This window comes from Tribolium castaneum, chromosome 2, assembly GCF_031307605.1.
Source record: "Tribolium castaneum strain GA2 chromosome 2, icTriCast1.1, whole genome shotgun sequence".
Classification (NCBI taxonomy): domain Eukaryota; kingdom Metazoa; phylum Arthropoda; class Insecta; order Coleoptera; family Tenebrionidae; genus Tribolium; species Tribolium castaneum.
In genome coordinates this window covers 25777950-25802014 of record NC_087395.1, presented here as the reverse complement: position 1 = coordinate 25802014, position 24065 = coordinate 25777950, and the positions used below count along the sequence as shown (strand labels likewise).

General features: G+C 34.5%; 5 protein-coding genes across 8 annotated transcripts; 1 reads left to right on the top strand and 4 right to left on the bottom strand.

Annotated features, from left to right (window-relative positions):
- The first annotated feature begins 87 nt into the window (after positions 1-87).
- On the top strand, positions 88-23970 carry LOC662784 (DNA oxidative demethylase ALKBH2). 3 transcript variants are annotated; one of them, XM_008200306.3, is made up of 4 exons: positions 88-183; positions 23121-23481; positions 23536-23699; positions 23744-23970. In XM_008200306.3, exons 1-4 carry the CDS (start codon positions 168-170, stop codon positions 23887-23889), a joined length of 687 nt encoding a protein of 228 aa, XP_008198528.1. In that variant the 5' UTR covers positions 88-167; the 3' UTR covers positions 23890-23970. The 3 variants fall into 3 exon arrangements, with proteins under 3 accessions (XP_008198528.1, XP_064211280.1, XP_008198529.1); XM_064355210.1 differs by lacking the exon at positions 88-183 and adding an exon at positions 3061-3238; XM_008200307.3 differs by lacking the exon at positions 88-183 and adding an exon at positions 22632-22771.
- LOC662659 (protein rhomboid) lies at positions 195-1496 on the bottom strand. Its single transcript, XM_008200312.3, has 4 exons — positions 1336-1496; positions 1088-1291; positions 715-1035; positions 195-667 (listed from the first exon to the last, which is right to left on the bottom strand). Exons 2-4 carry the CDS (start codon positions 1259-1261, stop codon positions 332-334), a joined length of 831 nt encoding a protein of 276 aa, XP_008198534.1. The 5' UTR covers positions 1262-1291; positions 1336-1496; the 3' UTR covers positions 195-331.
- Positions 1894-11188, bottom strand: LOC662691 (mucin-2). Of its 2 annotated transcripts, none has more exons than XM_968774.4 (8): positions 11055-11188; positions 7243-7437; positions 7105-7194; positions 6802-7047; positions 6124-6315; positions 5388-6075; positions 3285-3697; positions 1894-2966 (listed from the first exon to the last, which is right to left on the bottom strand). In XM_968774.4, exons 1-8 carry the CDS (start codon positions 11167-11169, stop codon positions 2524-2526), a joined length of 2382 nt encoding a protein of 793 aa, XP_973867.4. In that variant the 5' UTR covers positions 11170-11188; the 3' UTR covers positions 1894-2523. The 2 variants fall into 2 exon arrangements, with proteins under 2 accessions (XP_973867.4, XP_008198533.3); XM_008200311.3 differs by having other exon boundaries at positions 7105-7182.
- LOC662721 (uncharacterized protein) lies at positions 14037-14569 on the bottom strand. Its single transcript, XM_968802.5, has 2 exons — positions 14383-14569; positions 14037-14339 (listed from the first exon to the last, which is right to left on the bottom strand). The coding sequence occupies exons 1-2, from the start codon at positions 14518-14520 to the stop codon at positions 14196-14198; spliced, it is 282 nt and encodes a 93-aa protein (XP_973895.1). The 5' UTR covers positions 14521-14569; the 3' UTR covers positions 14037-14195.
- LOC662750 (uncharacterized protein) lies at positions 16653-22616 on the bottom strand. The gene is made up of 4 exons (XM_968830.5): positions 22478-22616; positions 20320-20409; positions 18046-18288; positions 16653-17874 (listed from the first exon to the last, which is right to left on the bottom strand). Exons 2-4 carry the CDS (start codon positions 20399-20401, stop codon positions 16811-16813), a joined length of 1389 nt encoding a protein of 462 aa, XP_973923.1. The 5' UTR covers positions 20402-20409; positions 22478-22616; the 3' UTR covers positions 16653-16810.
- Positions 23971-24065: the final 95 nt, after the last annotated feature.

The following is a 24065-nucleotide window of genomic DNA, read 5'->3' as shown; positions in this document are numbered from 1 at the left end:
TTTTTTATGTCATAATTAAACATATTATACTATAAACTCTAAAACAAACGTAAAAAATATACCTTAAAACGTACACATATTTGTATAGATATAAAAAAAGAACGAGAAAACGCAGATTTAAGTGTTAAAAACGTTAAAAAAATCTCAGTTGAGCTAGTGGTGTTGTGATGAGCGTGCAACCAAGTAAGCAGCAGTTTGTTTAATCGTTTATTTTTCACTTTTTTACAAAACCAACGTCTAAAAATAGCCGCAAACATCTATAAGTTGTGTAATTTCACGCTTTACTTTGCTACCGCACATTTATAGCCAAACACTCGTTATAAAAAAAATATCAGCAAAAATAAACATACCGCTTGCGTATGGCATCCTTCGGAGTACATTTTTTAATCTGAACGGTTATTATTACAAGCGAGATCAATAAAATTACGTAAAGTAATAAACCCACCAAAAATAAAACTAATCTCCGTGTGCGTGCAATTGACGGTTTTTGCTTGAAGAGCACTAGACCCAAAAACAGGCCTGCGAGGCCCCCGATCATGTGGGCCCCCCACGATATCAAAGGCTCCTTTTTAAAATTGGCATGTAACACGTTGTAGATAATGTCGAAAATGACGATTATTCCGATACACGCAGATCTGTAGATTTTGTAATTCAAGGTTTCAAAGTTCTGAAAAAAATTACAAAAATGTTGTTTCTCGCTCGCTTTATACCTACTAGAAAAATATCGGAAATGTGCGAAATTAAAAGCGCATACACGCCCCCGGAGGCCCCAATGACCAAGTCGGGGTGAAAACAGGCCGCTCCCAAGACTCCGGTGATTCCCCCGGTCACGTACAAAACAAGAATCCGCACGCTTCCGTGTCGCGCTTCTAAAAAATAGGCGAAAAGCACTTGCATGAAAATATTGAGAGTCAGGTGGATCCAGTCTTCGTGCAAAAGCATGTAGGTGACGAATCGCCAAATTTCGGTCAGTTTGTGCGGTTCGAAGCGGAGCAGTTTTTGGGTTTTTTCATCCGAGGCAGCGTAGAAGATTATCTGGTGAATTACCATAAACATTAGCTAAAAATAATGCAAAAATCTGGTTTACCTCTAAAACACTGACTGACAAAATACCGAAAGGTGTGTTTCTTGCCCAAGCGGCCCATTGCGACGATTTCTTCACTTCTTGTGATAAGGGAAAGGGGATAAAAACTTGCTCGGTTTCGATTAAGGGGTCGATGGGGTCGGTTAATTTCACTTGGATTTTTTGCGACGGTGGCATAATTAAAATTTACCAAATTTGGGTCGAAAACTTAATTAATTAAAATTGTGTGTGATAATAAATTAGGTACTTACTGGAACATGTCCGAAAGTGGAGGGAAATAGGCCCGATTTTGTGTCGTACTATTTGAGCAATTATTATGCGGCATCTACTCCGCATACAGTTTGAATAAAACTGAACCAACTATAAATAGTTAAAGTTATAAAAACAAAAAACTTGCGTTTAAGAAGGTATTTCACTCTCGAGGAGAGTGAAAATAGTTAGACATGACTCCTCTGTAATTGATACACCTACTGACAATTTATTTAATGAAGTAATTGCACCGGTTTTAAGCGAAATGCCAGATAAAAGTGATAAAATCGATGAAACAAGATAAGAATGTTGTTAGTTTGGTTTAATTGTAAATATGCCCCAAAATATGTATGTATTTTTTTTATTTACATTTAAAGTTTAAACTTGCACGTATTTTCTACTCTTACATTTTTATGTTTACTTATCAAAGTAAGCGAAAAAATTCTTATTTTTGTATTTCCGTCAATGGTGACCTAAATATTAGGGTGGCCATGACGTTTTAAGAGCAATAAAATAAAAAAATAATAAAATAAAAAAGGCCAGTAGAATAAACACAAAACCATTTCTTTGATTTTTATTTTTAATAATTACATAAAACGTAAGTTGGTTGAATAGCCTCAAATTGCAGTGTATAAAAATTGTCTGATATTTCCTACAGTTTACCTACATTTTTTCACCTTATTATCCGCTCAAAACAATTAAAAAATTCGTTTAAATTTTTGGTAAAAAAATCCTACAAGACCAATATCACACACGTAATAATTAACCAAAATAATTAAAAACTAAATTAGATGTAATGAAATATCGGCAGAATATCTGAACGTGTTCCATGGCAAATAGAAATTTGTACTTGGCACCTGTCAAGGTGATTGCGGTTGTGAGAGTTAAATTAAATTGAATTAAATTAATACTACAATACGTGAACAAATACGTATTTTAGTCCAGTCACTAAGCCTTTAAATCAAAATACTTTAGCTACTTCCACTCAGCTTATCTCTGTTAATTTCAATAAAAAAAATAACAAACAAAAGAACATTTTTAGTAAAATTATGTAAATAAAAGTCTGTAAAACTAATTCTCGAGGTTGAAAAATATTCGTTGACTCCACGTTTTCGCAATTTTTTTCAAAAACTATTATTTTGATTTGAACCCTTTCTGCTGGACTTTCTTAGGTATAAAGTGAGTGAGATCTAGCATTTCAAAGGCCGACATTGCACCCCGGTCTCAGTGCACCTGCACTCCAAGCAAGGATTCGACAATTCGGAGATTATCCTTCCGACCCGATACATCCTTCCGTAAATATTACAGCCCGCCAGTTTCAAAATTCCGACGTTTGAAGTGCTGGAGTCGACCGTATTTGAGTCGAATTCGGTCGTCGAAAGTCGCTGTGTTGTTGTGGAAGTTGTTGTTGTACTCGTCGTTGTTGTAACTTCTTCCTCGGTTGAGAACAACAATTGCAAGACTTTGTCCAAACTGAACGGTTTTTCGGTGGTTGTTTTGCGCTTTAAAACGTCCACAATCAGCGATTGGAGGTTGGGGGCGGGCTCGGTTCGGATCACGTCCCGGAACGGGTCCGGAGTCACCGTTTCCGGCGAGTCCATGCGGTCCAGGACCACAGTCGGGAGCTCATTGTCTGGAAAAACGCAAAAAAAATCATTCCGTATTTTAAATATCCTGAAAACGCTAAAATCACTAACTTTTGCGTATTGTTAGGTTGGTAGCGCTCCCGCGCTTGTAATTTTCTCCGCCAACTGTCAAATCTTCTAGTTTTGTTAAATCCGAATTCAAAGCGTGATTTTGGTCAAAATTTTGAATTATTTTTGTGTAACGCCGTTTTTAAAGTGTTAATAATCGTTCCTTGTTTGCGTATTAGTGATTGGTGGTAGCAGATTTTGACTTTTTTTGGTAAGTGACTAACGCAAATATTCTCAATTGGGTGATTTGGTCTTACCACATGCAAAAAGTGGGCAACACGTAGTCGGATCTTGTAATAAAAACTTCTGGCAGTCGATTTTCGGTATAGGACAGATGGTTTTCTGGCACACAATGTTGCCGTAAAAACAGCCACAAGTGTTGCATGTTGTTTCGGAAACTATTGACTCTCCATGATTGATTTCTTGTTCGTCCAGAATGCAAGTAATTTCACGCAATTGTGGCGAAATTGTCGTTGTTGTTGTGACAATTTCGTCATACAAATTGTCCAAAATCGGGGGTTGTTTGGGGATGAATCCGCCCTCTGTTTCCACAGGGGGTGAGAACAGGTTGTAAGTGTGTGAGATATCGGTGACACGCTCTTGGGGGTGGATTACGTTGTGTTTTTCGTTTTCCAAGTCGAGGGCGTCCGCTGCGACGAAGGGGATGATTCTGGAACATTATTTCTTCTTACTTTTTCCCTACATTACACGCTCATGTTTTTTAAACAATTTTTTTAAACTCACTCTAGCAAAGTTTTATGGACTTTTGTATGTCTTAACAACCCACTAGAGTTGTTAAAAGTCCAACAAAAGTCCATTTGTTTGATTTTTTGATGTTTGATTTTTTCAATTTTTGTCGCGATTTTCGCCGTTTTCGGGTACCCGAAACATTTGTTGAGCTATAGCTCCGGAACTATCAGAGATAACCCCATGAAGTGTATTATCGTTGGAAAGCTCTTTGAATTATCTATTTTTTTCAAAAAAAATTATTGTTCTCCGACTAATAGTTTTTGAGCAAATTGCAGATAAATGCAAAAATTGGTAAAATTTTAAAAAATTCATAACTAAAAAACTATTGGGAATTTGGCAATTTTTTTGATGCCAATCGATTCCCCGGATCATTTTGTATAGGTGAGGATCAAAACAGTTCCACTTTTTCAAAGAGTTTAGTCGTAATTGGGAAAATAAAAAAAATTAAAAAAAAGTTAACACCACCCTACATAATGGTCAATTTTAAAAGTGTCTCAGAATCGAATAAAACTTATCCTATCTTATAGATTTTGATGTGCTCTTTACGATGGAAAAAAGAGTTTTCTCCTAGCTCTTTTAGTTTGGCCGTAATCGGCGGTTGAAAATTGAAAAAAAGTAAAAATGGAAACCTTTTTTTGCGTTTTTCTCGGAAACTGTAAGACTTAGAGCAACGAACAAAAAACCATCCGATAGCGCTTAATTTTTTCTATTTTTCGACCAAACCCGGAGCCGCTCCGGGCAACGGTTCCGGCTACAGAGGCGATCAAAGTTTTTCACTAAAAAAATTCATTAAAAAAAAACTAAAAGTCGTAGAGCATTGCGGTTTGTTCTATTGAATTCTACGGCTCATTTTACATATTATATCAATTTTTCACAAGAATTAAAAATTTAAAATTTTTTGCCTAAATTTAGGGTAGCCATTTGTCATAGTGGAAAATTTTATCCAACAAAAAAATTTATAACTCAAAAACTAAAAGTCGTAGAGCAATGCGGTTTGTTCCATTCAATTCAGCGGCTCATTTTCTGTATTATACGAACTTTTCATGAGATTTAAAAATTTGATTTTTTTTTGCTAAAATTTCCTGAGTAATAACACTTACCTTCAAGAAAGTGAAAAAATTATTTTTTTTTAAATTCGTTCTATCATATTTTTTCGTATTTATATATACCTTTACAACTCTCTAGAGTTGTTAAAAGTCCAAAAAAGCCATATGTTTGATTTTTTGATGTTTGATTTTTTCACATTTCGTCGCAATTTTTGTCAATTTTGGGTACCCGGAACATTTGTTGAGCTATAGCTGCGGAACTATCAGAGATAACCCCATAAAGTGTATTATCGTTGGAAAGCTCTTTGAATTATCTATTTTTTTCAAAAAAAATTATTGTGCTCCGACTAATAGTTTTTGAGCAAATTGCAGATAAATGCAAAAATTGATAAAATTTTAAAAAATTCATAACTAAAAAACTATTGGGAATTTGGCATTTTTTTCAATGCCAATCGATTCTCCGGATCATTTTACATAAGACAGAATCAAAATAGTTCCACTTTTTTCAAATCGTGATTGAGAAAATTAAAATTTAGTAACTTCCGGTTCCTTTTTTTTTCTTACCTTAAATTTGGTAGAGATGGGGGTAGCGAGGGCTCGCTGTAGTCATACTCATAATCCGGATCTTTACTTTTCGTAATGTTGTAAATGAGAGCAAGATCTAGGGCCGGAGTCGTATTTTGTGTATGAATTTTGGTGGTGAAAATTACAGTTTCCTGTTTTTCCAAATCAACACTTGTAGTCGTTGGAAGCGTCGTAGTCTCAACCAGTTCAAAACTATCACTTTTTTCGTTCAAATTCGTACAATCGGTCGAATTAAGCACAGTTTTTAAAGTGATTGGAAACGACTCAGTTGTCGTAAATTCAGTCGTAGATTCACTTTCAGTCGTTTCGGTCGTTTCAGTACTGAACACTTCAGTCATGGTTGTTGTATCAACAGTTGAAGTCATTTCAGTCGTTTCAATTGTTTCCACTCTACGATTTAATCGATCATCGAGCGAATTTTGATCAACTTTCGGCAAAATTTTCGACCCTTGTGTCGTAATCGAGTTGTAAAAGAACGGTTTTACGGTACTAGAGCTGAAAGCTGGACCTGTGAAATGTCGAGTCGAGCCATGAGTTCGTTGGTTCTTGATGGTTGGTACTGTCACGCTGTTCTTGTCATGGACTTCCTTCCGGAATTTTGCGTAGTCTTTACTGATGATGGGATAATGGCCGTAGTTGGGTTCCGGTTGAATTTCAATGGTACCACCTTACGGGAAATAATTTTTTTCCATGTTTTTTTATCAGTGGTACTTACTGCAATTGTAACTAGCGGCACAACATTCTCCAGGCCTTATCACCGGAGTGCACCCAAAAAGTGGAGGGGCACATGATAAGGGCTCACACCGTAAAATTCCACGTAAACAGTAACAATTATCACAGACGGAATAACCGATTCCGAGAACTTTGCCCCCTTCTTTGTAATAAACCCCATCCACCATGCAACCACCTGAAATTTTCGCAATATAATTATTTCCGTGCATCTAAGTGGGAAATTAACACCGGGGGGTGATTCAGCGGGTCCCTAAACCCCCATATACCGAGTTTCGTGATAATCGGACCATAAAAAAAATTTACCAATTTTGGATTTTTTAAAATTTTGGAAAATTTTGAGTTGTTCGATTGCGACAAAATTAACACCAATTGTGCAGTTTGGCCCCCTCTTTCCGAATATGTGACTGAAATTTGTGTGCGAGGTCGGGTTCGGGAGTTAGGCCTGTTTTTGTCAAAATTTCGGTGCTAACTTAGCACCATTACACAGCGGGTTAAATAATTGGAAAATAAATATTTTTTTACTAAGGCCCTAGATGCATTACTTAAAATTATTTTCAAATATACAGAGTGTTTTAGAAATGAGCTACAACATAAACGTTTGTTTTTTCAAATGAAACACAATGCTATTATTGTTAAATAACTCGGTTCTAAGCCTTATTACCTTGATTGAGCTCCAGTTGAGTGGTTTGCACGGTCGTGGTGCTAGTGCTAGGTGTGTCATACGTGCAATTATAGTGCACTGGACAACAGTTGGTCTCCTCATACATGGGCACACACCCATCAACCGGAAGCAAACACTTGGGCTTAACACAGATCTGTTTTCCTCTCAGACAGTAGCAATATTCGCAAAAAGTGGAGGAATCCATTGCCGATCCCGGCCCATAAACACTCCCATTGACCACACAAGCTGCCGCATAAAAAGCCGCGATAATTTATGAATGGCTTTGCGTTGAGGCATTATTACCATTTCCGACCAGTGCCTTGGGGTCCCCCAGGTCGAATTCCTCGTTCGGTTCGGAGCGCGCCTCCAAGCCGTTGCTGCCTTCAAAACTGTCTGGTGGCAATTGAAAAAAAGCACTTGGGGGAGGTTGGGGGCGGTTACCTGTGCAGATGAGTTCAGGGCAGCAGGTGTGGTAGCGATGGAGGAGGATGCAGCCGGCGGGCGGCGGGTTGGGCAGCTGGGGGCAGACGCGCAAGTAGCACAAAAGCGTGCCCCGGCTGCAGGTGCAGTTGAGGCAAGGCTCGGTGGTGGACACCTCGACGCCTTCGTCGTGGAGTTCCGAGTTGAACCAGCAGGCTGGGAATTTAACAAATGACTATTTTTGTTCAATAAATACGGGGTGACCCATCTACAGCGTGCTCAAAAACTGGCGCACCAACTCAATGGTGTGTGGTAGAAAAGTGGTTACATATAAAGGTAAAAATAGTAAAGAAATTCTTTGTATTAAAGTTATTAATAAATAACTAATTTTAGCTAAATGATATATGGCAACGTTGTCTAACAGTCATGATCGCAATAGAATTTGAGCAACAATAAAAATAAATTATTTTTGAAACGGTTTCCTAGGAAATAATTCCCAGTGTTGGCACATCTACACATTGTGATTTTTTGGATGAATTTTAACTTTTTTAAATTAAAAAAACTGCTAAAATCTGTTAGTAAAATTTAAAATAATTATTCATCGTTTTGTTACGGAACGATTACCTGGTATGAAACATAGAAATATAAAAAAATTATGAAAACTAAAGAAGTTAACACAATAAGTTTGTAGCTCCAGATTTTTTAAAATATAACTTTAGGAATTTTTTCAACATTTTTCCCGTAATCTGCACTTGCTTCTCAATAACGTACCACTGAGTTGGTGCGCCAGTTTTTGAGCACCCTGTATACCGCACATTAGAAGTATTGAAAGTTCTAATTATTTTATTTTTTTGAAAATTTCCAACATGGTGGCACTTCCGGTTATGCCGGAAGTCGCTATCAATTTTTTTAAGTGGAAAGATATGTTTTTCACTGCATTTTTGGATTGGTTTAGTTATTTTAAGGCCGTTGTTATCATCCAATGTTTTAGTTGTTTTTTTTAGCAATTTTTAACAATTTTCATTTCATTCAAGTCAATAGTCGTGTTTGTAAACCCACAAGCACTCTTTGTTTATTTTGCAAACATATCATTATTTTCCATCTCCACAAACTCGTTCCTTGTCAGCGCATCTAATTTATATCCATTTCGATAAAGCCACACACGCCGCCTTGATTTCAAAGATCTGTCTCGCGGTACCTTAGGTACCTGCAGATAAATACAGTGAAACCTCTTTAACCCGACCTTGCTATATTGTAGCACGAAAAAAAAGATAAATTTTTTAACATTTAAAGGCCAATAATGGACTTTTTAACAACTTTTTGTAGCAACAACTGCATTAACCCAGTTTGAAAATGTGATATAGTACGTGGTGACCATTAAAATTTTAAATTTAGCTCTGATTTTGAAAATTCAGCCATTTTGAAAATAATTTAGTTTAAACGGTGTTTCTTAAGTAGCCTTAAGAGAATTAGTCTGTATTTTAATTAGGAAAAAATTGCAGTAATTAGTTCGTATTGTGTGGGTTTTATTGTAATTTCGTCCGTTAACGGCATTTTCGAGCATCCGCCGCCGATTTGGCAGTTTATTCGCACAATAATACGGTATAAACCCGCAGCAAGGTTCGTTTTCACTCTTCGTTTCGCTATCAACAGTGTCAATGGCATTGCGGATTCATTCATTTCGGGATTTTTCGCACACCTGCAAACCAGTTGTGCTCCCTCATTTGCAAATTTCAGACAGACAGTTATGTAATAAGAGCAAGACGTTTGTGATAATATTGTCCCAGGTTAGGCATCAGAATCAGACGACCGGGCAAAAAATTATTATTCATTCAATTTTAGAAAAATCGTGGAGAGTGCGTGATAGGGCGCAATTATTTTTGATGATCCTTGACGGACGAGCTTCAAGCGTGATTATTTCAAACAAAAACTTGTTGTCTGGCGTTAAATCTCAAGATTTCATCGCTCAGATCGTAGTTTTTTTGTTTACGTAAAGTTGTAATTTATAATTATTTGCCTTAGTTCATGTTACAAATTTGCTGTTTTATTTGCTCTTAATTAGCGCGTTTTATTGACCGATCCTGTTATAGGTGCTTAGAGGCTTAATAGGATGTGGGTTTATTGTCTTTATTATCTCACAGTCTTACAAACTGTTAAAGATAACTAAAACTAGAACAAGTCATTAATTTTTTAATTTATCTTTTTTTTTTAACTAAAACTCAGGGGAATTATTTCTTTTGTGAAGCATAAGCGGTTTGTTCTATTGAATTCACGAGGGTTTTTTATATCAGTTTTCCTAGATTTATCCGTTTTTCGATAACTCTAATAGTTTGGCCGTAATTGGCGGTTGAAAATTGAAAAAAAGCGAAAATGGAAACCTTTTTTGGCGTTTTTCTCGAAAACTGTAAGACTTAGAGCAACGAACAAAAAATCATCTGATAGCGCTTAATTTTCTCTATTTTTTCGATTAAACCCGGAGCCGCTCCGGGCAACGGTTCCGGCTACAGAGGCGATCAAAGTTTTTCACTAAAAAAATTCATAAAAAAAAAACCTAAAAGTCGTAGAGCTTTGCGGTTTGTTCCATTGAATTCTACGTCTCATTTTACATATTATACCAATTTTTCACCAGAATTAAAAATTTAAAATTTTTTGCCTAAATTTAGGGTAGCCATTTGTCATTGGAAAAAATTTTATTCAACAAAAAAATTCATAACTCAAAAACTAAAAGTCGTAGAGCAATGCTGTTTGTTCCATTGAATTCAGCGGCTCATTTTCTGTATTATACGAATTTTTCATGAGATTTAAAAATTTTATTTTTTTTTTGCTAAAATTTCCTGCGTAATACACTTACCTTCAAGAAAATGAAAAAATTATTTTTTTTAAAATTCGTTCTATCATACTTTTTCGTATTTATATATGCCTTTACAACTCTCTAGAGTTGTTAAAAGTCCAAAAAAAGTCCATATGTTCGATTTTTTGATGTTTGATTTTTTCAATTTTCGTCGCAATTTTTGTCAATTTTGGGTACCCGGAACATTTGTTGAGCAATAGCTCCGGAACTATCAGAGATAACCCCATGAAGTATATTATCGTTGGAAAGCTCTTTAAATTACCTATCTTTTTAAAAAAAGATAATTGTTCTCCGGCTAATAGTTTTCGAGAAAATTGCAAATAAAAGCAAAAATTGGTCAAATTTTAAAAATTCATAACTAAAAAACTATTGGGAATTTGGCAATTTTGTAGATGCCAATCGATTCCCCGGATCATTTTGCATAGGTGAGGATGAAAATAGTTCCACTTTTTTGAATAATTTAGCCGTAATTGAGAAAATAAAAAAAATTAAAAAAAGTGCTGCTTAAGTCTATTCCTCCCTTATAATTAAAATTAATTAATTGAGAATGTTAATAAAATGTTATTTCCATTGATGATTTAAGAGTTTTCATTTTTTTTTCGAAAAATATCGATTTTTTGACTATTTCAAGCTACATTCAAAGGCACATATCAGCACATTAAATCTCAAAATTAATTTTTGGTTTCGGTTAGATTCACTTGAAACAATCAAAATTGAGAAGAAGATCACAAAACCTCTTGCATGATGAAATTACAGCAAATAACTGCATTGTATTTTACAACTTCCGTTTGTCTTTATTTCCCTTTATTCTTTTTTGCTCACACGCTAATTCGTGCGATAACAAGATCACAATTTTAATTAAATTAACTGAACGGACTTGTAGCCGTGTTAATGAGTCCAAAAATGTGAAATAATCACGATCAATCGTTATTTGGGTGTTTTGCTGAATGAAAGAGTGTGATTTCCTCTGGGTATAGCCCACCTGCATCAGCAAAAATGACTCCAAAGGCACACAACACGGCCACAGGAAGGCCACTCCACTCGCGAGGCATGTTGGCGGAGCTCCGCCGAAGAACTGATCTGTTGGAGGTCTTCATATGACACGCGCTACGGAGACTAAACTCGCAACTTGTGCCTGGGATTATCATCACGACCGTTGCTTGCGCGGAAAAAAGCAAATAAGAATGCCGTTGAGAATTTTAATTAAATGCGAAAATTAATTGAGGCGACAAATTGATCGATCAATGGCAAAAACTAGCACACTACTGTGAAAGTGATAAGGCACCATAAGGGGGCACCCTTATGGTAAATCATTGACATTTCAGTTCTGTGAAATCCAGGAAACTTGTCCAACTGGTCGGCGGTCTGTTGTGTGTTGTCCCATTGACGACCAACTCTTCACAATTAATCGGTGTTGCACTCTTGGAGCCGACAGCAGCGTAGCTTATGAGATGTCCCGTTACTTGTATTGAACATTATATCAAGTCATTTGAATTTGATTCGTCCACAGGTGGCGACGCATAACAGTACTGCGTTTTCAAACAATTGGAAAAAAATACACTTTTACGGGAACTAATTGTTTATTCTGCACTTTTTTCGATTCTCTTTTGTAAAGTCGAATCATTCTAGTTTCTGTCTGCTACATTTTTTATTAAGTTTCCTCAATTTTCTGTTCTAAAGACCTACTTCATCTTGAGCAAGATAAACTTTTTCAATACTCTGTCTTGAAATTTAAAATTTTACCTTGGAAACTGTCATAATTTTTTAGTAAAATTTAAATTTTGCACTTTTGAGGTATTTCCATGTTATAAATATCGCCAGAAAATTATACAGAGTGTTCGAAAATTGAAAAATCTTGAGAAATCGTATTTTAAAAAATCTGGAAATACGAAATACAAACTTATTTTGTTAAGTTCTTAAGTTTTTATTATTTCTTTATGTTTTTTTGTTTTAAATTAAATAACATCGTTTCCTAATGCTATGATAAATTCTTATTTTTGAATTTACTATCAGTCTCTAGCTGTTTTTTTTTAATTAAAAAAATAAAATTTTTTCAAAAAATCAAAATTTGTCGATATGCTAACACTGCGTGCTATTTCCTCGGAACAGTTTTAAAAATATCAGATTTGTGTAAATGCTACTGTTGCATGTTTAGCTTGAATAAAGACTATTGTTGCTATTACTATTGTTAATATTTTTTTTCTTGACCATTTGTTAATAATTATGATCGTCTTTCTCATTAAATTTTTTTTCTGAACTTAATATTGAATTCCTACTCTATATGGCTTTTGCTTTATAGTTTATCACCTACCTTTTTTAAGGCATCAAGTGTTATTACATAAATAGATTATAAAAATTACTGTCAAAAAATTAGATAACATCACACTTTAGTTTAAATATCCACCATTTTTTGCATTTAATTCACTGTAACTTTTAATGACAGCTCTCAAAGTTGAGGCACTCACTCGCTATTGTTTGTTCGTGCTCTAAATACTATCCGATCATTTGAATTTATAATTAGAGTAGACAGTTTTTTCTTTGCGATTGCTAAACTAATAATAAGTCAAATAATAAATTTTATTATTTGACTCTTCAGCTTAACAAAATATTTAAACCTACTGTATATTATAATATCAAATATTACCTGGATGTATTAATCGCATTCTTTAACAACATATTGCTCTATTTTCTCGCGAGTAAAGTTTATCGAATAAAATAAATCAAAAAAAATGTGTAGAAATTATAGTATAATTACAATTGTATTATATTTTTATGGACCAAGTTATGGACAGTACCCACATTTTCTCAGTATTTTATTTTAGTAAAGTTAATAAATGATCACTTAATAAATTATAAATGGTCGGTTAAAGTTTAAATTACAAATTAAACGATCGAAAAATATAGGATATTATTAAAAGACAAGGAACTAGAGACGCTCAAATTATTTTCTTTTTTCTTTAATAACTTCTTAGTGGATTTTTCTAAAATTTGCTGCAAGCAATTTTCTATCAAAATTACATGTTTTGATTTTTTTCTTATTGTTTCGAAAGTATTTACTCGCACTTGAATGAAAGAATGGTGTATTATTTTTTTATTTTTGCGTCTTATCGGTTTTGCAATAAAAAATATTTGAGTAGACGCATTTTAAACAGTCGCCAATTATTATTATTGGTTTACATTTCGAAAGATATTTTTTGTCTAACTTTATGCAACCAACAATACACCCTCCGAACTACTTTTTGTGAAGTGTCCATGTTTATTAAAATCATTATGTTATGTTAACTACTACGATTTTTGCGGCTTTAGACACCTTTATGCTTGATTTTGTGTGTCAGTGGGGCGTAAATCAGATAAAAAACACTGATTTTAAAATAACATGATCGTTTTTTCCTTAATTTTTACAAAGTGTTAAATGCTTGATTAATTAATAATTAGTACGTTTTAGGTGTCAAATAGACCGCTAATAAAATTACTATTCTTCATTTTTTTAAACAAACGTTTATTTTCAAAAAATCTAGAGGATGGTAAATTTTGAAAATTAAATTTTTTGTTTTGCAAAACTTGGTCAATTTTATTTTATTGATTGATGAGTCGTTTATGACCTTGCAAAGCCATTTTTCACTTGGCTAAAATGGCAAATTTCCAAATAAGAAAACTCGTTTGTTCCGTTATGGCAAACTTTCTTTATCCTTGATCGTCCAAACAATTATTACAAAAAAGTCACCGGTACGAGGAAATTTACAATTTTTTAATGGAAAGTTCGTGCGTGCAACGTAACACTTCCTCACTCCTTACGTGCCAATAAATAATTGAGATGAAGCAATTATTTGACCGATCAATTAATAACGAAAGTATTGGTTTTATTTTCTCATCACGAAATTTTGTATGGGAGAGAAAGTCAGTTCGGGCCAAGGCCACAAAGACTCAAAACTTTCACCTTGCTGGGGTCAATCAAACACATAAATTACAAAAAAAAATTTTATTAAAAAAATATATACAAATCGACGTACCTAACACAGAATTGGCACTTTACGTGGAAGAATATCAGTTTTTATTTTTTGAGGGGTGCACGAAAGATAGAAAAGTGAAAAGAAAAATAGGGAGAGACTAGAAGGGAAAAAAATTAATTTCGCCCAACTTGATCGATTTGTTGCTGCAAGTTGTTGACGACTTCGGTGGGGAACTGGTCGCCCAAAATTTCGAATAAGTTGATTCGCTGGTTTCCGGGGATTCCCTCATAGGCCCCGATTTCGATCCCTTCTTGCACCTAAAACCCGGTCAAAAACCTCCAACTGGAAATCGGGACTTACTTTCTGGATTTGGGCGTCTTTGGGGATCAGGAACGTGTTCTGTGCCTGCTTGATGGCTTCGTTGGTGTAAGCCCCACCCTCCTTTTGGGGCATGGCGGCACAAACGGCCCCCAGAGCCAAAAAAACCACAAGTTTCATCGCAAAATCCGACTTTCACTCGAGCACAATGTACGATGAAAGATAGATTTCAGTTTCTCCATTTATATAAGAAACTCCATCTCTCCTCCCCTCTCTGGCTCGAAAATGCGATGACCTGAATGTGACTAATTTTTTGTTTGAGCTTCTTCAGATACGTTTGCCAATAATTTTGCAATTTGTGACACCGCAAATTCAATTACTGGTATTAAAGGTTAGAACCGATTTTTGTGCAAATTTATTTTTGAATATTGTTCGGGTTGTGTTACATCAGGTTCCCAAACGGTAATTATGTCGTAAGAGATGTAAACTTCCATGCAAAAACGTCGGTTTTTATGAAAGCTTAACTGGGTATAAACATATTATTTAAGTCACGAATAACAAATGAAAGTATTGTCCGGAAATTCTCACACGGACTGTGTTTGCTTTTACCGAGCTGTGTGGATAAGCCAACAGTTGAAATTTTCTAGAATGTTTGACTTTGATTCGAAAAATTCTATTCGGATTTCTCAATGCTCACAACCGGTTTTTCATCTAATGATGCATACACTTATTATTACCTTCGTGTTTATGGAAATCGGAAAAATATGCCGACAAACGCCAGAAATGTAACAAGTGTAGAAATTCAAAACAAGATCAATTATTTAAAAAAATTGCTGATTCTGATATTAAGAAATGTTCAAAATACACAAAAAATCAAATCACCTCATTATCAAACGCCAAGAAAAAAAATACCATTTTTTAATTCTCAACTGTTTCTAAAAATAAAAGCCAAATTTTAATATTTGCAAAGCTCATGAGGTCAGTAAATAAAATAAAAACTGTAATAATGATCTAGGAAAAAATGAGTTTATATTTTAAACATGTACACGAATATTCAAAAACTAAGTAAGCACTTAATAAAGGATTTCAAAAGCATTTACATTCTGAAAATTTTTAATGGTCATTAGGTAATATTCAAAAAATTTGAATTGAAAAATCGAGAAAAACAATTTTTTTTATTAAATATTTCAAATGTATAAGAATAAAGAAATCCAGTAACTTTATGACTTATTCAAAAAAACAAAAATAAAAATTAAATAAAACTGAACTATCAAGGATTCCCAAGTAATAAAAAATTCTTTAATTCTGACAAATGTAAGAACAGTTTTTAGTGATTTACAATTTAGAAATTTAAAAAATCTAGATCTATAATAATTTAAGAAAAAATGTATGGAATAATTTGAATAAATTTATTAACGTTTTTCAAGTTATGAGAGTTTTCAATATGCACTTCTCTAATTCGAACTTTCCTTAACATTCTTTCTTTTGGAAATTCGAGTTAGTGAGGTTTCACTGTATTTTTTTAACCTAAGGGAGTGTCGGAGTCATTTGTGTGAATAACCCTGTAGAAGGAGCTAGAAGTGCTAAAAAGTGCAAAATATTAAATTTAAGTTGAAATAAAAATGCAAAAATTAAGATTATTTTAATTCATAATAAAACATTTATTTTTCATAATAATTACATAAATTAATTAATAAGAATTAAAGTCAAAAGTTTGAAAGAAATTTGAATATCTTGGCAACGTCGTATGGTAATGACAATCTAAAACCAGTTTAAGACTAAGAAAACAATTTGAAGATTGTTACTTAAAAAAATGCAAATGGTTTTTAAACGTCAAAATTTCATTTTCAAAAACATGACAATAACTTGGCACCGCCGCGTCCAAAACTCAAAAACAAAATAAGTTTTTACAGCAGTGAAGATAAAAAAAACATTTTCAAAAATTTTCTATAATTAGGCAACGCCGCATACAAAAACAAAAAACTATTTTATATAAAAGAAAAAATATAAAAGATGATATAAAAAGTTATGATCGCTTAATTTCATGATATGGTCTCTTTTATTCAACACCCTGTAATATAGAAATTGACACGATTGAGCATAAAATTTTTGACAACCTGCAACATTTTACTTTTCTATTTTTAGTAATATAATTGTAAGAAGACTTTAAAACAGATAGAAATAATATTTTCAAAATTAGAAAGAAGCCAGAAGTGCTAAAAACTGCAAAAAATTAAATTCAAGTGGGAAAAAATGCAAAAATTAAAATTATTTTCATGGCGCACTTATGCAACCAACAATACACAGACCCGTTTAATTCATAATAAAACATTTATTTTCCGTAATAATTACATAAATTAACACAGCTAACATAAAAATGCATGATTAATAAATAAATACTCTAAAAAAAAGTCATGATTACGTTTCACTAGCATGATATGTAATAACAACAAACACACAATGGCAACATTCATTTTTTCCCGGTGAAAAAATTCGACAACACACCTAAAATATTGGGACTTTGCTCGAAAGCCCCCTTTTTGCCCTTTAGAGTCAGCTTGGCGATGGCGTCAGTAATACGCTCCAAACTCTCGTCTTTATTCCGCGTTTTCGGAGTGCTAGTCTCGTCCAGAAGCTCTTTAAAAATACGTTCGGACTCGTTTTTGGCGTCGTCTTCACTTTGGACGCGCTCAGTGGAGTTGATCTCCAACTCAAGCTCCGCGAAAACGGAATCAGTGTTTTCGCGCTTGACTTTGGCCGAAATTTCGGTCGTGTTAATCAATTCAACGTCTTGTTTCAAGAGATTTTGGGTTGTTGTCTCGGTTTCTATAACACTGGCGTTTTCGCCACTGTCTTCGGTCGTTTCGAGACTTTCCATCGAACGTTGCAAGTCGAGCGGGAAAGTGGCGTTTTCCTCCCGATTTTCGCGCGTTGTCGTTTCCACTTCGGGACTTTCCTTCAGTAAAGTATCGTAAGTTGATTCGGCCTCAAATTCGCTCTCTGTATAAACTTCAATGTCGCCAAAATCAGTCGGTTTTTTCTGCTTCACGAGCGATAAAATATGCGAAGATTCGGCCGCTGACGTTTCGCCACTTTCTTCGACCCCGCGTTCGAGCCCTTCGGCCCCAATCACTGTAATAACGGAGGTTGGGGTCGTGATGTTTTTTTCAGGGACCAGTTCGCCCTTTTTCAGGAATAATAATTTATCCCCGATTCGTAGAACTGAGGGCGGTTGTTGGAAAACTTCGGAAATTTCGCTCGATTCGGCTTCCACTTCGTTCGTGTTGTTGTCCGTTTTTTCAGGAATTATCTCCTGAATGGTGATTTTTTCTCGGTTTTCAATCGGGGGGCAATGGTCGTATTTGGGGCAACATTGTCCAGGCACTGTCTTAGCCTCGCAATCTGTCCGAATGTAGCATGAGACTTGAGTGCACTGAATTTCGCCCCCTCGGCAATAACAAACGTTGCATTCGTTGCCCGAAGACGAATTCAGGCGTTCGCCGTTGGCGTAAACTTTATTTTCGTGCAAACATTCTGAAAAAGTTTATTCAAGCCTTGAAAATCTAATTGTTCAGTCAAATAAGCCTTAGGAATATAAGTGTTTTTTTGTGTAAGTTATTGTGAAGTATTTAAAAACGTTTGGGTTGAAAAAATTTCAAAAAAAAATCTCCAAGGGCTTATTTGACCGGAGCTTGGCGGGATTACCGCACTCGTAGTCCGGGCAGCACTTGTTGGGCCGATGCACCGCCTTGCACCCGGACTTTTTGGCACACCGGACCGTCTCGCAATGGACTCCGGGCGGCCGGCATTTGCATTTGAGGCAGGGCTGGTCGGCCGGAACCGACTCCCCGGAGGCGTAAACAACGTCTCCGACGAAACAGACTTGGGATTCGTCGATTCCGGATTCCGGGATTTCCGGGTAAACTTCGCGCGTCTGCCGGATTAAGCCTGCAATCATTGGGTAACTGCAAACTATTGTCTATTGTTGTAGCCAAGGTGTTAAGTTACAACGTTTCGACTAATTAGTTGTTGTTATGCTTGATAAGAGAATTATGCATTCGGTTGCGTCAGAATATTCATCGTTTTATTATTATATTGTGAGAGAAAGTGACGCTAATTATGTAATTCTGCAACCTCGAGCGAGATGATAACTTTTAAATGAAATTGTGTGAAAGCGGTCGCCTGAAATAACACAGTTTTTTGTTAGCATTGTTACAAAAAACGTTTTTTTTATTAAAAATAAAATAAACAAACAAAGACCATGTTGTGACTGCTTAATAACTGCAGATTAAGACGGTAAAAATTTTAAGCCAAAGCAAGTAATTTCAAAGTTGTGCCAAAACAGTGTTAGTAATAACTAGACAAAAAAAATACTCTGGTTATGAATAATGTTGTGAAATTGGTCAGTTGCATTTATTATTATGTCCGGCTACAGAGGCGATTAAAATTTTACACTAAAAAAAATCATAACTCAAAAACTAAAAGTCGTAGAGCAAAACGGTTTGTTCCAGTAAATTCAGCGGCTCTTTTTCTCTATTATATTAGCTTTTCACGAGATTTAAAATTTTCAATTTTTTTGCTTAAAATTTTTTTGGTCAAGGAAAATATTTTCATAAAAATGAAAAAAAAATTTTTTAATTCACTCTAGCAAAGTTATATGGACTTTTATATCTCTTAAAAGAGATAAAAGTCCATTTTTTTGATTTTTTATGTATGATTTTTTTCAATTTTTGTCGCCATTTTTGTCGATTCCAGGCACCCGGAGCATTTATCAAGATGTAACTCCGGAACTATTAGATATAACTCTATGAAGTTTACTACAGTTGGAAAGCTCTTTTAATTATCAATCTTTTTCAAAAAAGATCATTGTTCTCCGACTAATAGTTTTCTAGAAAATTGCAAATAAAAGCAAAAATTTGTAAGATTTTAAAAAATTCATAACTAAAAAACTATTAGGAATTTGGCGATTTTCTCGACGCCAATCGATTCCCCGGATCATTTTACATAAGAGAGAATCAAAATCGTTCCACTTTTTCGAATAGTTTAGCCGTAATTGAGAAAATAAAAAAAGTTAACACCTCCCCCCTTAAAGATGGCCATTTTTAAAATTTTAAAAAAATTCATAACTCAAAAACTAAAAGTCGTTGAGCAAAACGGTTTGTTCCAGTGAATTCAGAGGCTCATTTTCTGTATTATACCAGTTTTTCACGAGATTTAAAATTCTGAAATTTTTGTCGATTTTCGGTACCCTTAACATTTATCAAGCAATATCTCCGAAACTTTTAGAGATAACCCTATGAAGCTTATTATCGTTGGAAAGCTCTTTCAATTGTCTATCTTTTTCAAAAAAGTTGCTTGCTCTCAGACTAATAATTCACAAATAAAAACAAAAGGTAAAATTAAAAATAAATAAAATTTTTGTAACTTGATTAGAAAAACTTTCAAAATTAAAAAAATACAGTTATTTACACTTTGATACAAATAGTAAGTAAGAAAAAAATGTGGTTGCAGATTAATTACTTAAATTATCTTTGGAACTCATGTAATCACTAGAATTCTTTTTGGAATTACAGGAATTAATTTGGGATTAACCGTAAATTACTGTAATTACTAAGAATTATTAGAACTTTGGTTGATAAAACTATTTGTAAAGTTATGATGTGAACCTTAGAACTATGTGAATTATTTTGGAATTTCTACTATAATTACTAGGAACAGAAATTCTTAAAACTTTGATTCCAGAAATTATTTTTGAATTATTTCTTGAGTTAGCGACCCCTTGATTTGACCGCTTCTAAAACAGTTAGACTTTTAGAATCTGGTCAAATCGGGTCGAAATGTTAGTGTTTGAATTGTTTTTGAATAAGGATCGGATGTACGGTCTGTCGGTCATCCGGAACTGATCGGTCAGCGCCGCTACTTTTTCTATTAACTCATCACCGAATTTTGCAACGAATCGATATTCGGCGAAATACTCACCTGCTTGTGTGTGTCGAGAGTTGAAAGCAAGAAGGATAACCCAGGACAAACTCCATGAATAAATAAGCGCGCTGCAACCCATATTAGCTCCTGAAAAATTTAGTTTTAATTCCGGTGCTCCATAATTCCAATTTTTACGATGATTAGTTCAATTTGCGTATTGTTCACGAACGCATTAAAACGCGGATAATTTTTATCACAAATCCCTTGAACCACCACAAATTGTGTCCTTCCCCTCGCTATTGAATTTTTCGCACGTCTTGGCCGTCAAACACAGCCTAGAATCGTGATTCGCCTCCCAAACTTCGCCGATTAAACTTTTAACCATTTTTTTGTGTGTCACTCACACAAGAATCGATAAAACCACCTACAAGCAATTAAAAAATGCGCTCCGGCGATCGGTGACATGCTAATTGAGGAAAACTCCGGTCGATGAGTGACGCCCGTACCACGCCGCTTTGATGTCACACACACCATCATTTTATACAAAATTCGATTCCGGACCATAAATTACCAATCTAATTAAAGTGCTTTGTTTCACGATCATAAACAACTCATCTCCATTTGATTGATGACGAGCGCAAAATTTAATCGAAAATTATTATGTTCGAAATATTTTCTCGCTTCGCGCTACAAAGAACAAATCGCGGTTAAAAATAGTCCAAAGGGGGAGTCACCATGGTTACCACTTTGTTACCTATTGCTCCGGAAAAATCCGGGAGCTTCCTTGTGTTACCACCGCAGGTATTTATGCACTTCCGGGGGAAAATCAATCAATTTCGTGTTACAATCAGCAATTCTAAACAAATAAGTATGGATACTGTTAAATATTTTCAGAACGGTTTAACAAAGAAACAGTTAAAAGTGTTTTAATTCTATCATCTGAGAGCTTTTTCCAATTTCTATCGTCATTTGTTTTGAAAATACAAGGCTAACTTGATTTTTTTAAACGGCACCAAGGGCCAAAATAAATGATTTCTAAAACTGCTTTTTTGTGAATTCAGTGATGTAACATAGTACATAATAAAAATAAAAATTGAAAAATGTAATTCCGGATTTCTGGAAAAGCATAATTAGTGCAATAATTTATGGTACATTTAAGTAAAATTGAGCGAAAAAAATTCTCATGTTGCTTGGTCATGGGCACAGAAAGCCATAATGGAAATTATTTTGAACGTCTTTTATAGCATAAAAGTTATGTATTTTGTGTTTAATTTTTTTTATGTTCTTTTTCAGTTAATTGTTATTTTAACATGAATTTTTAACTTTTACCTATTTTTTGGTCAATGTTTAAGCAGTAAAGAACCAATGATAGATAAAGACATTTTCAAGGCTAACATTTTTTTATTTTATTAGTTTGATTTTTTTTATTAAGGTATGCACGTATTACACCATAGAACTCAGAAAAAATGCTCTTCTTGAAAATATAAAATTTGACGATTTTTGTCATTTAAAAAATCAAGTTAGCCTTGCATCCTAAGAATAAATTGAGATAGAAATTTAATAAACATCAGAAGTTATACCAAATTTCAATAAGTTTTGATAAATAGTTTTTATAATATTTAACTTTGTCCATACTTTTTTTTCTATTTATGAACATTTTTCAGATTTTTTTTCACAATTTCTTATTATTAATAAAAAATATTTTTTATTATTTCCATTGCCATTCCGAAGCAAACGTTGCTGTTCAAATTTTTTATTTATTTTCATGGTTAGTTTTCAAAAAAATACCATATTTTATTTATGCAAAATGTTTTTAAATGTTTTGCACGAATTGACCCTCACTGTCATAGCAATTCGTTATAAAAACTAATTTTTGTATTTAAAAATGATAATAATTATTATTAATAGTAACTCTTGAAATGATTTTTCAGGATCTCATATAAAAAAAATGATTCAAAAATTCCGATTTGAATATTCCGAATCAAATCATCAGTCTGTTCTGTTTATTCAAATAATTAAAGTTAATTAACTAGTCAATTATCTACCAGGAACTAAAAATAAATAAACAAGAAATCTAAATTTGTTTTTTTGCAAGAACTAAAATAGGTATTAAGCATTAAATGAAAAAATTTATATTTTAGTCCCTTGTCCTATTTAAACAATTAATTAATGTCAGTTCCAAATTGCAGTGGACGTAACAGGAGATTAATTATACCTTTGCAACTTTGTTCAATATTCGGCAAACAGTTCACATTGCACTCATCACAACAAATTTATTGAAAGCTCGCGAATTGTTTGCAGTTTATAGCTGGCGCGTGTACCACACTGATGGTCGCAAACTGTGGAACCTACACTGAGCAGAATCACAGAAAACGGTACCACGCATTGATAGCCCTCTCACTTTGACACATTGTAATAATAGAGCCCCAGAATAACCCATCGAAGAAGGTGCACACTGGCACACAGTTTATATAATAACGTGAAACACGGAAAACGAACCACGCGTTGGGTAAGAGGAAATCGTATTTACTTAAAGCAAGTGCCGTTACTTTCACGGATGCTCCCCGAAGGGTAATCGATCAAGAGGGTGTTATGCAATAAAGATGCGTTCCGGGTCGAATCCGGGCCGCTAATTGAACTGCCCGGAATAATTTAATTATTAATTTTACGAAATTAAACTTAAATAATTGTTTGACGTTTCGGGTCATTGAACTTGCTGCCAATATTACAAAAAATAGGATTTTTGGGGGACAATACTCTGTATTTTTTCCACGTTGCGTACTTAACGAAGGTTTCGTTCGTATTGAACTTTTAATAGCAATGGCAAAACACGGGCTGCATTTATGATTTTTTCGCAGAAATGATGGCCAGTAAAAGGCGAAAAATCGACGAAACTTGTCAGCTTGAAATGAAAAAAATCACAGCTGAAAATTTGAGTTTGGATTATTTTTTGCTACTGTCACGGAATGTAGCTAGTGAGTTAATGCAACAATTGGAGGATTCGGTGGAATATCTGGACGGTGACTTATCGAAAGTGCGAGTTTTCGGGAAATGGCACCAAATTCCGCGCCAACAAGCCGCCTACGGGGACCAAGGAACGGTTTACAAGTTTTCGGGGACTTCAATCCCGTGCAAACCTTGGACTGAGACTCTAATTCAAGTCCGAAACCTTATAAAACGGGTCACTGGGTTCGACTATAATTTTGTTCTAATTAATCGGTAAAAACCGCCACAAATTGCAAAAATTGCTCCTTATGTTGCCTGCATTTCTAGATATAGGGACGGCAATGATCACATTGGGGAGCACAAAGATAACGAATCAGAGTTAGATAAGAACACACCAATTGCCTCTTTATCTCTGGGCCAACAAAGACTGTTTGTTTTTAAACACCAAGACTGTAGGAAAAAAGGGGGCGCGAAGCGCTCCGTACCCCCAGGTACCCAAATATTTGATTTTCGTAACGTATTTGTTTAATTTTAGTCAAAATTCAACTCCAACACGGAAGTCTTCTTCTAATGAACCCCCCAACTAACAATTACTGGTACCATGCCCTACCACCGGCTAAAAGGGCACCAGGGGCGCGAATTAACCTGACTTTTAGGAAAATCAATTGTTACAATCAATAAATTGTTATTTTTTGCCAAGAAGCCAGAAATTGTAATTTTATTAGAGTAAAATTGAAGGTTATGTAATGGGTATGCAACCAACTTGGCAGTAATGTGTTCCCAGTTGCCTAAAATTTGGGATCAACTGGAGCTCTCTAGCCGTTATTTTTTACCTAAAAGCAAGAAACACCGTTCAC

Bases quoted from the DNA above. Each gene is read 5' to 3' on its own strand.
- LOC662784 (XM_008200306.3), top strand. The intron at 23,482-23,535 runs GTAAAAACCGCC...CTGCATTTCTAG, and splicing joins AATTTTGTTCTAATTAATCG to ATATAGGGACGGCAATGATC. The intron at 23,700-23,743 runs GTACCCAAATAT...GTTTAATTTTAG, and splicing joins GAAGCGCTCCGTACCCCCAG to TCAAAATTCAACTCCAACAC.
- LOC662721 (XM_968802.5), bottom strand. From the start codon at position 14,520: ATGAAACTTGTGGTTTTTTTGGCTCTGGGGGCCGTTTGTGCCGCCATG. The intron at 14,340-14,382 runs GTAAGTCCCGAT...ACCGGGTTTTAG, and splicing joins AAGACGCCCAAATCCAGAAA to GTGCAAGAAGGGATCGAAAT.
- LOC662659 (XM_008200312.3), bottom strand. From the start codon at position 1,261: ATGCCACCGTCGCAAAAAATCCAAGTGAAATTAACCGACCCCATCGAC. The intron at 1,036-1,087 runs GTAAACCAGATT...GTAATTCACCAG, and splicing joins TGTCAGTCAGTGTTTTAGAG to ATAATCTTCTACGCTGCCTC. The intron at 668-714 runs GTAGGTATAAAG...AATTTTTTTCAG, and splicing joins ACATTTCCGATATTTTTCTA to AACTTTGAAACCTTGAATTA.
- LOC662750 (XM_968830.5), bottom strand. From the start codon at position 20,401: ATGGGTTGCAGCGCGCTTATTTATTCATGGAGTTTGTCCTGGGTTATC. The intron at 18,289-20,319 runs GTGAGTATTTCG...CAATGATTGCAG, and splicing joins CTCTCGACACACACAAGCAG to GCTTAATCCGGCAGACGCGC. The intron at 17,875-18,045 runs GTAATCCCGCCA...AAACTTTTTCAG, and splicing joins CTGCCCGGACTACGAGTGCG to AATGTTTGCACGAAAATAAA.
- LOC662691 (XM_968774.4), bottom strand. From the start codon at position 11,169: ATGAAGACCTCCAACAGATCAGTTCTTCGGCGGAGCTCCGCCAACATG. The intron at 7,438-11,054 runs GTGGGCTATACC...TTAAATTCCCAG, and splicing joins AGTCATTTTTGCTGATGCAG to CCTGCTGGTTCAACTCGGAA. The intron at 7,048-7,104 runs GTAATAATGCCT...TTTATGCGGCAG, and splicing joins CAAGGCACTGGTCGGAAATG to CTTGTGTGGTCAATGGGAGT.